An 18,008-nucleotide genomic window follows, 5' to 3' on the forward strand; every position below is an offset into this window, starting at 1 on the left:
ATGTGAAGAACAGAGAATAATCTCTGAGAAACAGCTGAGAATATGACAATGTTAATTATACTTATTCCTATTTTTAATATTTTCTTATAAGTAAATATAGTGTGTCAAGTATACTTGATGACTAAAATGTCTGTAAATGAGTAAATCAAACTACAATTAGGGTCGCTATATATCCCAAGGAAAATATGTTTCCTGATTTTCTATTCTACATAAATATTAAGTCTTGACATTGACGTATAAGTAATGTTAAAACTGTTGACTTCAAAAATTACACTTTGATTTAAATATACTCACATGAGACAAATATATCCTTTACTGTTGTTAACCTCTAGAAATTTAGTTATCATATAGGCAGCTAAAAACTCTTGAGAAAGATGTTAGGAAGAACACACATTCAGGGTGTGTAGGGGTAGAGAAGGCTGATCTGACAAGAGACGACAACAATCACAGTTTTATACATTCGTCCCATCAGAATTAAATATGTTTTATCCGTCACAGCCAGCAGATACACAAGACGACACTTTCTAACAGTTGTGGGCAAAAGCACTCTTTCAAAATGTATGTTTAGTGGCATTAGCTATATTTAGCACTGCATTCCCCAGGCCAACCTTAACATTTTGTAAATTGAATGCCTAAAAGCACATTTTAATTTAGAAACTGCTGAGTTTAACATATTGCCTACATTTATCTTGTATATTCAGGTGTACATGGAGTACCTAACGTATTTATTGTAATTGTACCGTCTAACAGAAACATTCAATACGAATTTGAGTCTTCTAATCTGACCACATCCGGTTCTATATTTCACAAGGAGTTTCGCTATTCTCATACAGCAGTCCAGGTAGGGAAAGAGCTATTTTCAGTTCTCACTTCTTGAGATGGTATTTGGAAATTAAGGGAAAGCAAAGAAACAAATATACATTAAAAGCTATTACACACATGCTCTAAAATTTAGAAATGTTCTGTCTCCTAAAGTTACGATAATTCTTCTGAACTGAAGCAAAGGTATCAGGCTCTATTGCTGAAACAACCTTTTTTTCCTACTCAAAATCAGATGATGTGGTGAATTAATAGTTCTAGTGAGTATCTGAAAATGTCTGGCCAAGAGGCATGATTTAATTAGGTCTTTTGAAAAGCCTATTTATTTACTTAATATCCCAAATATGCGCTATCGGCAACACCACAAGAAACAAATATCATATTTCAGCTACAGCATAGTGGAAATAATGCTGTTTAAAAATATTTTACTCTCCTGAGGAACCTCAGAGACAAAAGCACGTGAAAGGAATTCTGAAAGTAAATAGCTATAAATTGCAAATGCATTTCACATCCTCAAGCAGTTTCAAAAACAAGTATGGCACCATAAAACAAAGTTTGAGTATCCTGGCCCATTACAGGCATAATAATTCTGTTTATGGAAGGAAACAGGAGACTCAAAAAGTCACGTGCTTCTGAAAGATGTGTATCTTGAGCCAGCACATGTTTCAGATGATATTTAAATTAAGTTTAACAGGTACATGTTGCTTTCTAAAACTGAATCCCTGACCCAAGCATTATTCTCCAGTGCCCGACTAGAGTGTCTCTAACATACTAATACAGTACTTTTCTGTTTGGTTTCATTATTAAGAAAAAATGTACAAATAACAAAAATATATATATATATATCGACACAATTTACTGATGACCTACATAATCTTAGCGTTTTAAAGAATTCCATTAATCTCTCAAAATCAATCCACCATCTGGGTAGCTGTGTAACAATTTAATGCTGATGTGGAAAAAGGCTATAAATGGAGCCATTTCTAAAGGGTGTTGGAGCTGCCATCCCAGAAAAACTGCCTTTCAAGTCTTACTCTGGGAATATTTGGGATGTTTGAACCGGGCAAAGTAACCTGTGGATGGGCCAAACCAACTCTGTCTTACAAACTGTTACAAAGTGGCCAGGATAGCAGCCCGCCTGCCCACAAGGACCGATGTTCTGGATGTTCTTCACACTCCATCACCAGCCATGCATAGCTAATGAGTAACCTAGCCTGTTAGCAACAACAGAAATTCCTCTCTTCTATTCAGGTAATTATTTCCTTTTCTTTTCTCACTAAAACTCCTTGCCTTCACTCCATGATCAGAACATCATTTGGGTTTCTGCCCGCATCTGTGCTCCTGGATTGCTTTTTTTGTTTGTTTGTTTGTTTGTTTAATTTCAAAGGCTTGTAGCATCTCGCTTTGGCTTTTAATTTTCAGGTTAACACTGACCCCAGACTCCAGCCCCCACTGATACTCCTGCAGATATAAAATTCATGGGGAGCTTTTACTTGCAAGTCCTTACAGAAATGGGAAGGTTGAACTGGAAGTGGTATCAACTAACGATGTCTAAAATGGAGCTCTTTTGACACCTAAATTAAAATTTTTTGCATGCACCATAGAGGAAATAAATGCTAGCTCTAAAATAAAACCAAATGAATGAGAGGCTTACCTCAATTGGTAAGTAGAAGCCCTTGAAATGGAGCACAGAGAGACTTTCTTCTGCCCAGAAGTTAGTAAGCAAATTTTAGAGACTGTCTCTGAGCCTAAGCAGGTTTCTGAGCTCAGTGTCCATACCCCATTTTTACCTCTTTCTCCAATGGCCCGCTGCACCCTTTACTTCCTTGTCCAGACTAATTCTCCTCTCCTCCTCCTCCTCCTCCTCCTCCTCCTCCTCTTCCTCCTCCTCCTCCTCCTCCTCCTCCTTCTTCTTCTTCTTCTTTCTCTCTCTCTCTCTCTCTCTCTCTCCTACACCATAGCTCCTTACTGACCTAGGGGACGCTCAGAATAGAAAACCAGACCAAGATAGACTAAGAAAAACAAACACAGATTCTGGCAGCTGCCTTTGGGGAAAAGTCATTCTTAGGCAAAGGGGAGCCAGCGAATGTGTCTGTCCCTTGGACTAGAACAGAATTAAGGAATCTACCTACAGATTTTCTTGACCCTCTCTCCAGCACCCTGATAGGTTTGCAAAGGAATTTAACTATTGGAGGACATACGATCCTGGCTATTCCAACCTATTCCAGTGAATATACCTACTGGTTTCTGAGGGGTTTCTAAGGTTCGCTGGGAAACTCTTATAGAGAACTTTTTAAAACAGAGAAAGACCAGGAAAATGCAGGGAATTAGCCCATAAGCTTTACCAAGTCATACCTGAGATTTTTCCCCGGTAAATGGACTGGACCAAGATCCATCAATTTATGTTTCTTTGAATGTTTCAAAAAAAACCTTTCAAACCTTACCCAGTCTGTCTCCAGATAGTTTTAAGGATCATCTAAACGATCCCTTATGAAATTTGACATTTTGGGAAGGATTAAATGAAGAGCTTATAACTCTGATTAAACAACATAAATTAAACTGGCCGACCATGTGTACTATGAACTGGCGATTCTGGCTAATCAACTAAAATTATTCAAAAGAGAAAAAGACGAAGCTGCCAAATCATGAACCTACAGCTCAGCATAAGCAATGAGGTCAGACCTCCCCAAGGTCTCTTAGACAAGGGGAGAGAGAAGTCTGTTCTTACTTTAAACAGTCAAGTCACCTTAAGAAGGAGATTTGAGAGACTGAAATGGGATTTAGAAAAAGAAAAGAAACAGAAGCAAGCACAGGGCTGCTCCAAGGACAATGAGAGGGCATTTCCCCTTCTCCTTATTAATACTTTAAGAGAAACTAAAGTTACCATAAAAGGGGGAGTTACTAAGGCCCTTGCACATACTGGAGCTACTTCATCTATTCTTAACCACACCCCACTAAGTTGGCCTCTCCCTCAGAGTAAAGCTTCTGTACAAATGGTAGAGATATCTAATCTACCAATGTCTGTTTTGTTGTTGTTGTTTTAATCCTCACCCGAGGAAAACATTGATTTTTAGGGAGAGTGGAAGAGAGAGGCTAAAGACAGAAAGAAATATCGATGTGAGAAAAACACATCGATTGGTTGCCTCCTGCATGAGCCCGACCTGGGCCCAGGCCAGGGAGGAGCCATGCAATTGAGGAATCAAACCGGGACCCTTTAGTTCACAGGTCAATGCTCTATCCACTGAGAAAACTGGCTAGGGCAACCAAAGTCTGTTTTTTAATCAGAAACTGTTCCCTGCTAACTAGGGAATGATATGGACATACGGGCAACATATATTTTTACTAGTCCAATCTTCCCCAATTCACCAGATAGGATGAGACTTTCTTGAAACCACTGACGCTCACATATCCTTTTCCCTGAAGGGTGAAATGTATTTAGAATTAAATGAATCAGATTCTAAAGCAGTTGGGAAAATAATAATTTTCAAAGGAACCTCCACAAGAGGAAGCTAATCTTGAGAGAATGTCTGTTGCAGGATGTTACAATCCAACTCGGGACCTTTTCGGGTACAGATACTGGCAAAGCTAATTCAGCCACTACAGCATTTCGCTTCTACCTAATATTCACCAATATCCTTTAAGACCTGATACACAAGCTGGAACTAAGCCCATTATATAAGGTTACTTTAAAGGGGGGCTTATAATTCCATACACAAGCACCTAGAATTCCCTTGTCCTTCCCGTAAAGAAACCCAATCGGAAATGATGGAGATTTGCACAGAATCTCAGAGCTATAAATAAAAGTTATTCACAGAAACCCCATGGCTCCAAATCCACGGTACCCTATTATCAGCTATCCCATAGACTGCTAATATTTTTCAGTGATAGATTTATGTAGTGCCTTTTTCAGTATTCCTGGGTTTTTATTTATTTTTTATTTTTATTTTTTCAAAAAGGCAGTAACTACCTCTTTGTTTTCACCTGGGAAGAAGGGAGTTTACTGGGACAGTTATGCCGAGGGATATATGAGATTCCCACTTATTTCTCTTAGATATTAAAGATTGATTTGGATGATATTGAATTTCCCAGAAATTCCACTCTAATACAATATGTGGATGATTTACTTTTATTCCCTAGGACATATTAGACTCCCAAGAGGATGAAATTTACCTTTTACAACAGCTAGCCATAAGAGGAATATAGGGTCTCAAAGGAAAAACTTCGATTCTGTTTACCTCAAGTAAATACCTTGGTTGTCTAATATCTAAAGATGGGCTACGAATTAACCCTGAGCAACTCGGAGGAATATCCTTTCCTCTTCTAAAAACAAACAAACTAAAACAGCTTATTCTGTATTAGACTAGACAGTGTCACAATTAGATTCCAAACTTTTCATTAATAGCTCAACCTCTATATGTCTGATTAAAATCAGATTGACCTGATCCATCCAAGTGAAAGCTCCAAAGAAAGAATTATGTAAAGATCCTGCTCTGGGACACCTATTTATAATTCCTCTTAATACATGAAAATAAAGGAAATGCTTTGGCAGTTTTAACTCAAAAACAGAGATCATCTGTCAGAGGAGAGGGGGGTTGCATGAAAAAGGTGAAGGGATTAAGCAAGAAAACCCCAAAACCTTATGACATAGACATCAGTATGGTGATTACCAGAGGGAAAGGAGGTGAGAGGAGGCAGAAGAGGACAGAGGGGGTATCAATGATGATGGAAGGAGACTTGACTTGGGGTGGTGAACACAGAGCACAATACACAGATGATGTGTTATAGAATTGTAGCCCTGAGACCTATATCATTTTATTAACCAATGTCACCCCAATAAATTCAATAAAAAATGAAAAAGGACCTATAAGATAGTAGAGTCAGTAGCCAAGGGGTTCCCACCCTGCATGGTGGCTACCTCTGCTACTGACGTGTTATGCAAGCAGAGGCGATAGTTATGGACTCTCCTTAATTTATATTCCTCATTCTGCTGTATCTGCACTGAACACTCATCACACTCAATATTCCTGTCAGTGGACTGGCTTCTTATGAAGTACTCTTGCTTTCTGTGCCTAACATTACCTTAATTCGATATAGCAGTCTTAACCCAGCAACATTTTTACCTCCTCTGCAGGATGAAGACATCCATGATTGTGTTTTACTAACTGCCCACCTTCTTGTTCCCAGGAATGATTTACTGGAAACTCCTATTGATCATGCTGACTTAATTTGGTTTACAGATGGAACTTATCTGAAAGATGAACAGGGACATTACCGAGCTGGATATGCAATAACATTCATGGTGGACATAATTGAAGATTCTTATTTACTTGCATAAGATCTGCCCAGTGAGCTGAATTAATTGCTCTAACTTGAGCTTGTCAATTGGCCAAAGGTCAAATAGCCAATATTGACACTGATGGTAGCTATATTTTGGGTGTAGCTCACAACTTGGGAATGTTGTGGAAGCAGCAAGGCTTCTTAACCTCTTCAGGGCAGCCTATAAAGCAGGGGTGGGGAACCTTTGGCCCGTGGGCCATATAAGGCCCGAGATATCATTTGCTCTGACCCCGCCAAGGCATTAGGGGTGAGTTAATTAAATGTTTGGCCAAATATAGCAGGCTGAGTTTTAAATTGTTAATTTTGTATGGTCCTCGAATGATGTTATAAATATCCTAATGGCCCTTGGCAGAAAAAAGGTTCCCCACCCCTGCCAAAAAGAATGGAAAACAAGTTGCAGAATTATTAGATGACTTACAGTAACTGAAACAATTGGCAATCATCAAAATTCCAGGACATTCTAATGCTGCCACCATGGAAACAAAAGGAAATCATTTAGCTTTTGCTTAAGCAATCCTCTACCCCGACCTGGGAATACTCCTTGCTTCCTATGAAGTCAATAAAAGACTCACTTTCACAGTTCCAATGGACAGTGACAGAAGAAGAGAAGAGGATATGGCAACAGAAAGTGGGACCCTTTGACCCAGACAAACTGATATGTTTTGGACCCAATCAAAAGCAATCTTACTTATAGGGACTCAATGACCTATACTTCAACATGTACATGAGCTAACATGTTTATGATTTCATGGAGCAAACAACATTACTGGAAACCTTCTCCTACTGTAGCTCAGAGTGTATAGCAAATGTTCTATCTGTCCAAAATATAACCCTGGAAAATCACTCCATGGCTCCCAAAGTCACGTCTCACTTCCGTTAGGTTCATTTGAGATATGGTAATTGGATTGTATCTAAATATCACCATCTCAAGGATATATATATTAGTTACTATTTGTAAGTTTTCTCACAAGGGATTACAGGAAAGCAACTGTCTTAATGGTTGGTAAATGGTTATTGGAAAAAAAATTCCTGATTGGGGAATTCCAGTTACATAGCGACCAAGGTAAGATAGGCAGTTCTATAGACATGAGCAGAGCAAAGACGATGGGTCATCAGGGTGGAAAGCCCTGGCACCAAGCAAAGGACAATTGTAGGGTGGGGCCTCTCCCTGAGAGACCATTCCTCCCTTAGCATATCACTGGTCCTGTGGTTTGGACCCCCGGACCTTTCCTTCTTAGAGATAACATCTAGGCCTCATTTGTATTTCAGCTCCAGGCCAGAAAAGCAGCAAAACCAGACAAGCAACACCAAGGCTGATGTCAGGACCAGCTTCACTGAATAATGACCCCCTGCCCTGGCACCCACCAGTTAATCCATGGAGACCTAGACCCTGAAAGGACACACCTGGAAAGCTGCTGAATATTCTATTGAGATCTTCTCCTGGGACTTCTCCTAAGCTCCCCACCCTTAAAACCCTTAGGATCAAGGACCCAGCGTGCTCTCCCTCCCAGGAGCACGCCTGAACCTTTCTCTTCCCTTACCCTTTCCCTTCCAGGTTCATTACTATTAGCTTCTTCAATCCCAAGCTCCAAGGGCCCTTTCCTTTACCTCTATAACTTGTTTCCTAAGCTCATTTCTCCTAGGAATTAATTTTTCTACCTCTGTGATTTACCAAATAAATGTTCTCTTATATCTTGGGTCTTGGCTCTGAATTCTTTCCTAGCTAGAACTCAAGTACTGAGGTTGCTGAACCCAGGTCCAGTCTGACCCCACTGGTCTAACACATGAAGCCATTCCTGTTACAACACGGGGACTCTTTTCACTGGGCAAATGGTGGAATCCATCCGTAACATTTGACCTATTCTACAGCATTTTCACTGTGCTTGTCACCCTAGTCCTCTGGATTGTACAAACTCAACTAGGTAAATTTTTAGAAGCTTTGAATCACCCTTGGCCACAAGCTCTCTCTTTAGTGTTCCTCACCTGAGATCTGCACCTTTTGCTAAACATAGCCTTTCTCCTCATCAAATAGTCACTGGTCACTCTATGAATCAATATTCTATTGATCCTCCCCAAGACCTCCCCTAATGCCCAGCCTTTAACCCCCCTGAAAACAAAGGTTCCCAGCATCTTCTCCCTCCAGGGAGCATGCCCATGCCATTCCCTCCTCCTGCCCCATCTCCTTCTCCATCCCCCATAAGCACACTTCTCCTAAGTCCAAAGGATCACACAAGACTTGCAACCAAGGGAACAATGGGCAGCTGCAGCTCCCCCTGAGCTAACCTGTCTCCAGGCCCCATTTTCTCTGACTTCCCAGTGAGCCAAAGCAGCCCAGCCTAGGTTCCCCTGTTGCTTCTTCTATGCCCTTCCTTGTTTCACTATCCGAAGTGTATTTTTGCTTCAGTCAATAAATTCTTCGGTCAATAAAATCAAGTTTTCCAATACTTCCAAAGTTTAGCTTAAGGTAAGAAGGTTAAATTCTCGGATGTGTGTTGGGCTTAGTTTAAGGAGAAAGGGGATGTTAGTGTCTGGACAGGTGATTCCTCTTTCTCAAACACCATAACATGCATTGACCCTTTTACCTAGCAAGGAGGAGAAAACAGGCCATGGACTTCCTTCATGGGGAAAAATATAAATTACAAATTATATATGTTTCTATGACATTTGGAGCATGATGATTACATAGCTAAACTTAAGATATAAATATAGAAGATATTAATCTAAGTTATGCTCCACATTTCACATTCACCACTAGGCAAGAAGTTTCTGTTTATTAACAAAATTGAAAAAGTCATTAGGTTGACTAGATAATTTCCTTAATATATAAGGATATTACCGAATTATATATTTTGTTTTACAAATATGTATATTAAATAAAAATTATAAAATAACCTTAACATTTTTAAATTTGAAATAATTTGCTTTGTTTTAAATCCTCACCCAAGGACATGTTTTTATTGATTCTGGGTATCTAATCTGAAACCTAGGTATATGCCCTGACCAGGAATGGAATCTGCAACCTTTTGGTGTAAAGACAACACTCCAACTAACTGAACCACCTGGCCATTTTTTTTTAATCTATAATAATAAAAGCATAATATGCAAATCAACCGAACCACGGAACAGCAGAACGACTGTCCAGATGACCATCCAGAAGACACACACTGGTGCCACACCAAGGCGGGTGTGATGTAGTTGGTTGGGGGGCTCCGCCATCACCCCACCATCACCCCTGCAGAGGGAGACCCAGGCCACCCAGCCAGTGGTGCTGCAGTGGGTGGGTGGGGCCTCCCTCTGCAAGAGCAATTGATTGCGAGGCTCCTGGACTGCGAGAAGACACAGGCCAGGCTGAGGGACTCCCACCCCCGCACCCCCACGTGCACAAATTTAGTGCACTGGGTCTCTAGTATTACAAATAAAAACCAATCCTTAGCTGCTATAAGATAGCAAATTGAAATAATAAAAGCATAAAATGGGGATATTTTTATTACTGAGAATTAAAATAATTTGGCTAAGAAATCTAAAATGCAACTAGAAATGAAGTTGTGAATTGCTGATCCAAGGAAAATTACCTCTCCATAATCTCTAGATTTGCATTCTTACAACACATTTCAACAATTAATGTTCTCTTTGGAAAAGAACACACACTGCTTAGCCTTAGTTATTGGGTAATAAAAGTTGTTAACACATAGCAGAAATTGGATAGATCAGTGGAAGAATAGGTTTCAAAAATTCAGACACAGGCTCCGAGGTACCTCGTCAGCATCCATGGCTGTGAGCTGCATGATCTTAGAGCCATCGCCGATGTTCTCCTCCACGGTGAGATCCAGCATGTCCGTTGGAAACACGGGTGGATTGTCATTGATATCCTGAAGTGTTATTTCTACCTACAAGGAGAGAAAGGAACAACGTGTGAATGGTCTACATGTCTGCAAGATACAAATGCAAATATAGACGAGAGACAATCAGGCCTTCCAGAAAGGAACCAGGACCTTCATAAACAACATCCAAACAACAGAAAATAGCCCAGAGGCAGTGTGAACTCTTTATAGAGTAAATAATAAATCCAAGTAAAAATTATTTGACTTGTTGATAGTAACTGATTTTAAATGGTCGCCTTGGTGTTTATACAAAAGAGGTTCACTGATCAACTGTCATTTTAATCCCCAGATTTGTGCACCAGTGTGTCTGTCATCCAACCAGTAAATGTCACTAGTCACACAGATAAAGTGGTGTACAATTTCCTCTTAAAATGTTTACAGATTGGCAACTGAGGTCTGGGGGAAATAAAGAAGTTCCCATTTCGTTTTAAGAAACACTCAGCATTTTCCCTTTTAAAGTCAACCTTCAACCTGTGGGGGAAGGAAAAATACAAGCATCTTCTTTTCTATTTTCACTCCTATCAGCACTTCTTAATGTGACGAAAGCTAAACAAGCATTCCTTTCAGATGTCCTGTTTATATAGATTGCAAGTATTACCTCTCTCTTTGAAAGATCTTAGGCAGTCATTTGTTTGTTTCCCTACCTAAGAAAAATTGTTTGGAAGGATTTGTGAAGTCCATATAATAACTTCAAACCATGTGTTTCCTCTTCTGAGCTATGTGCTAAAAGCTGAATATCTGATAAGAAAAGAGAAGACAGCTGCTAATAAAAGTGAAAGTTTTCCCAGTTGGGTCACAAAATTAAGTCATGATGAAAAATCCACCCATCCATTTAGCTGGGATATAACCAAGACATTTTTCTCAGAGGATGAAATGTCATCTTTTATAGTTACATTGTAAAAACTCCACCAGGTCCAAGAATGATGAGGATGAATTTGAGCAAAGAGGAAAGAGCAAAAGGATTCTGATTTCTCCTTTCCCAAGAGGAGGGCAGGGCCGGGGATGGGGCGGGGGGGGGGGGGGGGGGGGAGGGATGAAGGGAGAGCAAGACATGTAAATGGATGAGCAATTGACAAAAAGAAAACCAGAAAATAGTATACAAAGTTAAGTTCAAAATAATTATTATAACTTTAGATCCACCTTTAAATAGGAGGGTTTGGATCATAACCAACAACTCAGATTGGTCTAGGGCCGTGGTCGGCAAACTGCGGTACACGAGCCATATGTGGCTTTTTGACCCCCTGAGTGTGGCTTTTCCACAAAATACCACGTGCAGGTGCACATACAGTGCAATTGAAACTTCGTGGCCCATGCGCAGAAGTCGGTTTTCGGCCTGGGCGAGTCTATTTTGAAGAAGTACTGTTAATATTTGGCTCTGTTGACTAATGAGTTTGCAGACCACTGGTCTAGGGCAGTGGTTGGCAAACTCATTAGTCAACAGAGCCAAATATCAACAGTACAACGATTGAAATTTCTTTTGAGAGCCAAATTTTTTAAACTTAAACTATATAGGTAGGTACATTGTTATTAACTTAATTAGGGTACTCCTAAGCTGGCCTTTGCTAAAAACGTCCTCAATCTGATTGAGGTACCTTCTCTGAGGTCAACCCCTTCCAACTCTCCCATCCACACTCGTCTTGTATACTTGTTTCGTCTATCTCCTTTCATTCATCCTCTCTATATGTTCAAACCATCTCAACATACCTTTCTCAATCCTCGACACTACATCTTCTTTCACTCCACAACGTTCCCTAAAATTAACTTAATAAACTTTGCTTAAAGTTTTAAGTCTACTTCGCACTGTACGTACGTGCCCGCACATGGTATTTTGTGGAAGAGCCACACTCAAGGGGCCAAAGAGCGCATGTGGCTCACGAGCTGAGGTTTGCCGACCACTGGTCTAGGGGATGGTTACACAAGCAGTCTCAGCAGGTAGGCACCTGCCCGTCTGGTTTTGGCTAGCACCATCCTCCACCACTTCCTTTAAGGAAAGGTCCAGGATGGCCACCACTAAAGCCTATAAGGAGTGTGTCCAGCTTCTTTGCACGGTTGTAAAGAGCAGGAGGTTTGGCTGGTTCTGCGACTTACTAGTATTAGCTAGGTAAACTTGAGCACTTAATTTTTCTTTTTAAAAAAATATGTTTTTATTTATTTCAGAGAGAGGAAGGGAGAGGGGGAAAGCAATAGAAACATCAATGAGAGAGAATCCATTGATTGGCTGCCTCCTGTGTGCCCCCTGCTGGGAAGTGAGCCCACAATCCAGGCATGTAACCTGACTGGGAATTGAACTGTGACCTCCTGGTTCATAGTACGATGCTCAACCACTAGGTCACACTGGCCAGGGGAGCACTTAATATCTTAACCTCATTCTCTTCTTAATATTGGGATAATAAGAGAACTTTATGAAGACTAGATTTCGATGATGTCAGAAAAATGCTTAGCACAGAGGGAAGTGTTTGAGGATTTTCCATGCATATATGGGTCCCCCACACATTGGAAAATCTTTGAACTGCCTTACATCTTGCCCTTGGCAATTACAAGCCTGAAAATTCTAGGTCTTAACATGTGTTTGGCCCACTCTTAGGTCTATCCATTACATTGCTCTCTTTGAACTAAGACTGGTATGATTTATTTTGAAATGTTATCATATAAAACACAGGAATCAAACGCTGTAAGTTTAAAGAAGGTATCTAGAAACAAAAATTAAGACATGATTTTTAAAAACTCCTTTCTTTCTGTACAAATGAGATCACCTTAAATAATATAGACACTGGCTATTATTGATTTATTTTAAAATGCCAAAATTTTAGGGGACTCTTTCCCCCTCCCCACATGGGAGTCTGTGCTCATTTCTCAATAAATTTCCACCTTTTGCTATAAAAATAAATAAATAAACAGATAAAGCCAAAATTTGAAACTAGTCTACCATATTATTCCTACGCTATATATATATATATATATATATATATATATATATATATTGAAAAATATACTCACTTGATCTTAGCCAAAAGGCCGAGAAGCGATGAAAAATATACTCCATTCTTTTAAAATACAAACCAAAAATCATTGCTTAGCTTTAGTGCTAGCATTGCTCCTTTAGTGTGTAATATTTATCTTTACATTTGTTTAGACTTGAAATAAGTAAAATAATTGCATTTAAATTTTCATTTTGGAAAAAAAAAAAATCACAATGTGAATTCAGAAGCTCCCCTTCACAAATGGTTGTATTTAAGTAAAATATATAAAAGCTGCCAACGGCTTCCATAATTTAAGTGCAGAGGGAATTTTCAAAGTATCAATTCTGAAAGTTTGTGAAAATTGACCCTCCAAACTGGAAGAAACCTTACACCAGGAAGATAAGGCACATGCATATTTTATGCCTGCCTATCAAACGTTGACCTTGTGCCCTTCAGGAGGAACATATGTGGTTTCACCAGCTACAATTACACTGGCAGTTGGTAGCTTTGTGGTTGACTTATTCATAACAAAAACATCAATTGTACCTAATGGTTGAGCCACAGGTATTGCCCATGGCCATCACCTCTGTCACCACTTAGGGACCTTCAGAATAATGTCTTTCTTGGCTGAGACAACCGATCTCTAGGAAATGAAACCCTGGTGAATGAAGAATCATATTTAGGGACACAAATATGGTTGAAATTAAGGGGGCTAGTGAGCAATTAATTTAAAAATTGTCTGTGAGGAAGAACCAAGATGGTGGCATAGGCAAATGCCTGTACTCGCCGCCTCCCCCAACCACATCAAAATTACAACTAAAATGCAAAACAACCATCACCCAGAACCGCCAGAAAGCTGGCTGAATGGAAGTCCTGCAACTAGAGGAGGAAAGAAGAAAGCACACTGAGACTGGTAGGAGGGGGGAGGGGGCAATGGGCAGGTCCAGCACCCGAGTGTGCCTCTTTCTTAATCAGGGGGAAGATCATCTCTGTGGAGGCCGCCCAGAGGAGCAAGGGTCCCAGCCCCACACCAGACGTCCAGCCCAGGGCCCCAGAGCTGGGAAAATAAGTCATTTCAGGCAGTAAAAACTATGGGCTGTAAAAACCACTGGGGATTGGGGTTCAGGGACACAGAGGCTACTGGAGACCCAGCTGTTCCTCTTACAAGGCCGGCACAAAAACTGAACTTACAAGTTCCCACTGTCTCTGAGCTCCAATGCCGGGCAAGGCTGTGGGGGACTCAGACACATATGAGGAGAAACTGGACTGTTTGGCACGAAGCAGAAACTTGGGGGCAGCTTTCTTCCAGATGAAGGTGCTTGCAGAGATCTTTGTTCCTATGCTGGGACCTCCTCGGTTGCAGGGCTGACTGGCAGCCATTTCTGTTTGCTCTGCCCTCGTGATTCCCTGAGACCCCACCCATCCAATTTACAACCCCACCCAAAGCTGTGAGCAGCAGCTTTTGCATATGAATGGCCTGTCCTTACTCAGGCTGAAACCTGTCAAACAAGCTGTAGCTGGGTCAAGAAGCCCCAAACCTATCAATAAAAGGCCCCAGACCCAGCACCAGCATCAGCCTGCCTTGATTCACAGCTGGGCCTCATCTGGGCACTTCCAAACCCAATACAAAGAGGAGGAATCTGCAGATCTCTCTGTAGCTCCTGCTGCATTGCTCCAGACAGTGGCTGACTTTGCACCTCCCTGGAGACCAAAAAGCCAGTGTACCCAGTGGTCAATGTCAGACCATTCCAGATTACAATTCTACACATCCATAAGTGACACACTCAAGGGGCAGACTCAGTGAGCACCAAAGCCCCACTGAAGCAAGTCCTGCCCCATAAGGGTGTGTCCTGCACAGCAGCTCTCCTACTGTAGTTGCAGCTGGTCCTCACAGTCAATTGGCCTGGAGGTCAATTCCTCCCAGTGACACCAACAGCAATCAAGGCTCAACTATAACAAGACTGTGCACACAGCCCACAAAGGGGTGCATGTAGAGTGTCCACCTCAGGTGATTGGGGAGGCTGAGTCACTGGGCTCTATAGAACATCTACTACACAAGGCAAACTCAAGGAAGCTTAGCAGCTCTACCAAATACATAGAAACAAACACAGGGAAGCAGCCAAAATGTGGAGACAAAGAAACATGTCACAAATGAAAGAAATGTAAGAAAGCAAACTACTGGATATAGAGTTCAAAACCACAGTTATAAGGTTACTCAAAAACCTTCTAGAAACCTCCAAGGGGACTTAGTGAGACTTTCAAGGATCTTAGTGAGAATGCCAAAAAAATGGAAGAGGACCAGTCAAAAATTAAGCATACACTGACTGAAATAAAGAATAATATACAGGGATTCAACAGCAGACTAGACTGCAGTGGTAGCCAACCTTTCGGACCTCATGGACCACCGGTTGGCCACTGCTGGACTAGAGGATCCTGAGAATCATATCAATGATTTGAAATATGAGGAAACAAAAAACACCCAACCAGAAGAGCAAAAAGGAAAAAAAAAAAAACAAGAATCCAAAAATATGGAGATAGTGTAAGGAGCCTCTGGGAAAAATTCAAGTGTACCAACATCCAAATTATGGGTGCCAGAAAAAGAGAGAGAGCAAGATATTAAATACCTATTTGAAGAAATAATGACAGAAAACTTCCCCTCCCTGGTGAAAGAAATAGACTTACAAGTCCAGGAAGCACAGAGGACCCCAAACAAGAGGAACCCAAAGAGGACTACACCAAGATACATCATAATTAAAATGCCAAGGACAAAAGACAAAGAGAGAATCTTAAAAGCAGAAAGAAAAAAGTAGTTAGTTACCTACAAGGGAGTGCCCATATGATTGTCAGCTGATTTCTCAACAGTAATTGTGCGGGCCAGAAGGGAGTGACAAGAATTATTCAAAGTTATGAAGAGCAAGGACCTACAACTAAGATTACTTACCCAGCAAAGCTATTTAGAATTGAAGGTCAGATAAAAAGCTTCACATACAAGAAAAAGCTAAAGGAGTTCATCACCACCAAACCAGTATTATATGAAATGCTGAAGGGTATTCATTAAGAAGAGGAAGAAGAAAAAGGTAAAGATAAAAATTATGAACAACAAAGTGGCAACAAATATATATCTATCAACAATTGAATCTAAAAATGAAATGAATAAAAAATTGGATGAACAGAATAAACTGGTGAATGGAATAGAATCAGGGGCATGGAAATGGAACAGACTGATGATTCTTAGAGGGAAGGGAGTGTAGGGGGCTGGAAGAGAGTAGACAAAGATCTTATTTGCATGTATGCATTACCTATCGACACAGACAGCAGGGTGGTGAGGGCCTGGGGTGGGGCAGGAACTGGGTGGAGGGAAATGGAGGGACATCTGTAATAATCTCAACAATAAAGATTTAAGAGAGAGAGAGAGAGAGAGAGAGAGAGAGAGAGAGAGAGAGAGATTAAAAATAAAAATAATAAAAAAATTGTCTTTTGGTAATTTAAAAAAGGTGAAAGTTAAATTGAAAATATGGCTTGAAATATTGTCCCGAAATTTCTTTATTCTGAAGGAAGAGAGTCTTTGATATTCACCTGGCTGAATAGTTACACAGGTATTTAAAACCCCAAAATCATATTGTGCAAATAGTTGTTATGAAATGAGTACAATGCTTTCCTCTTTTAAATATCACTCTGTAATATGCAAACTATACTTTTATCCTGCACTGCATCAAGATTGGTATCACATCTTAGAGATTTATTTTGAATTTTTAAAGTAAATAAATCAGAATATAACTACATTATCAATGAGCAATTGCAAATTAATAACAGCAATTATCAAATCACTAGGGGCCCGGTGCACGAAATTCGTGCACTGGGTGTGTGTGTGGGGGGAGTGTCCCTCAGCCCAGCCTTCCCCCTCTCACATACTGGGAGCCCTCAGGCGTTGACCCCCATCAGCCTCCAATCGCAGGATCGGCCCCTTGCCCAGGCCGGATGCCTCTGGCTGAGGCGTCCGGCCTGGGCAGCGGGGACCCGCAGCTGCAGCGGCCCCTCGATCGTGGGCTTCGCTTTAGGCCCAGGCAAGGGACCCCTAGCTCCTGGGACTGCCAGCCTCAACCGTGCCCAGCTCCCATCGCTGGCTCCACCCCTACTTCCTGCTATCACTGGCCAGGGCGGCAAAGGCACCTGATTCTCTGATCATGGCTGGGGGGCAGGGCAAAGGCGGCCCTGGGGCTGCCTTTGCCCTGCCCCCCAGCTCTTAGCTCCCCCCTGGGTTTCCGATCACTGTCAGTGGCAGGGGGCTTCTTCCTGCTTTCCCTTTCGCCTCCCTGCATTGTGCCTACATATGCAAATTAACCGCCATCTTGTTGGCAGTTAACTGCCAATCTTAGTTGGCAGTTAATTTGCATATAGCCCTGATTAGCCAATGAAAAGGGTATCGTCGTACGCCAATTACCATTTTTCTCTTTTATTAGTGTAGATAATATACATGTAGATATAACTATAAAACCAATTTAAATTTATATTATGAAAGTAACTAGAGGCCCGGTACACAAAATTTGTGCACTGGGTTGGGGGAGGTTGTTCCTCAGCCCAGCCTGCACCCTCTCCAATCTGGGACTCCTCAGGGGATGCCAAACTGCCAGTGTAGGCCTGATCAGACATCCCTCTCAGAATCTGGGACTACTGGCTCCCAACTGCTCGCCTGCCAGCCTGATTGCCCCTAACTGCTCCTGCCTGCCAGCCTGATCACCCTCTAACCACTCCCCTTCAGCCTGATTGATGCCTAACTGCTCCCCTGCTGGCCTTATCGCCCCCAACTGCCCTTTCCTGCTGGCCTGGTCCCCCCAACTGACCTATCCTGCCAGCCTGGTCACCCCCAAATGCCCTCCCCTGCTGGCCTGCTTGCCCTAATGGCCCTCCCCTGCTGGTCTTGTCCTCGCCAACTGCCCGCCCCTTCCAACCTGGTTGCCCCCAACTGCCCTCCCCTGCCAGCCTGGTCACCCCTAACTGCCCTCCCCTGCAG

The 18,008-nt window shown here is 41.5% G+C and overlaps 1 protein-coding gene across 1 annotated transcript in view; it reads right to left on the reverse strand.

Moving 5' to 3' along the window:
• The window catches only part of FAT4 (FAT atypical cadherin 4), a 152,541-nt gene that overhangs the window by 69,556 nt on the left and 64,977 nt on the right, over nucleotides 1-18,008 (reverse strand). Inside the window, exon 2 of the mRNA XM_059698085.1 lies at nucleotides 9,912-10,043. Coding sequence (XP_059554068.1) covers nucleotides 9,912-10,043 — 132 coding nt within the window. The remainder of the gene's footprint in view (nucleotides 1-9,911; nucleotides 10,044-18,008) is intronic.

The sequence above is a fragment of the Myotis daubentonii genome, chromosome 5 (assembly GCF_963259705.1).
Source record: "Myotis daubentonii chromosome 5, mMyoDau2.1, whole genome shotgun sequence".
NCBI lineage: Eukaryota > Metazoa > Chordata > Mammalia > Chiroptera > Vespertilionidae > Myotis > Myotis daubentonii.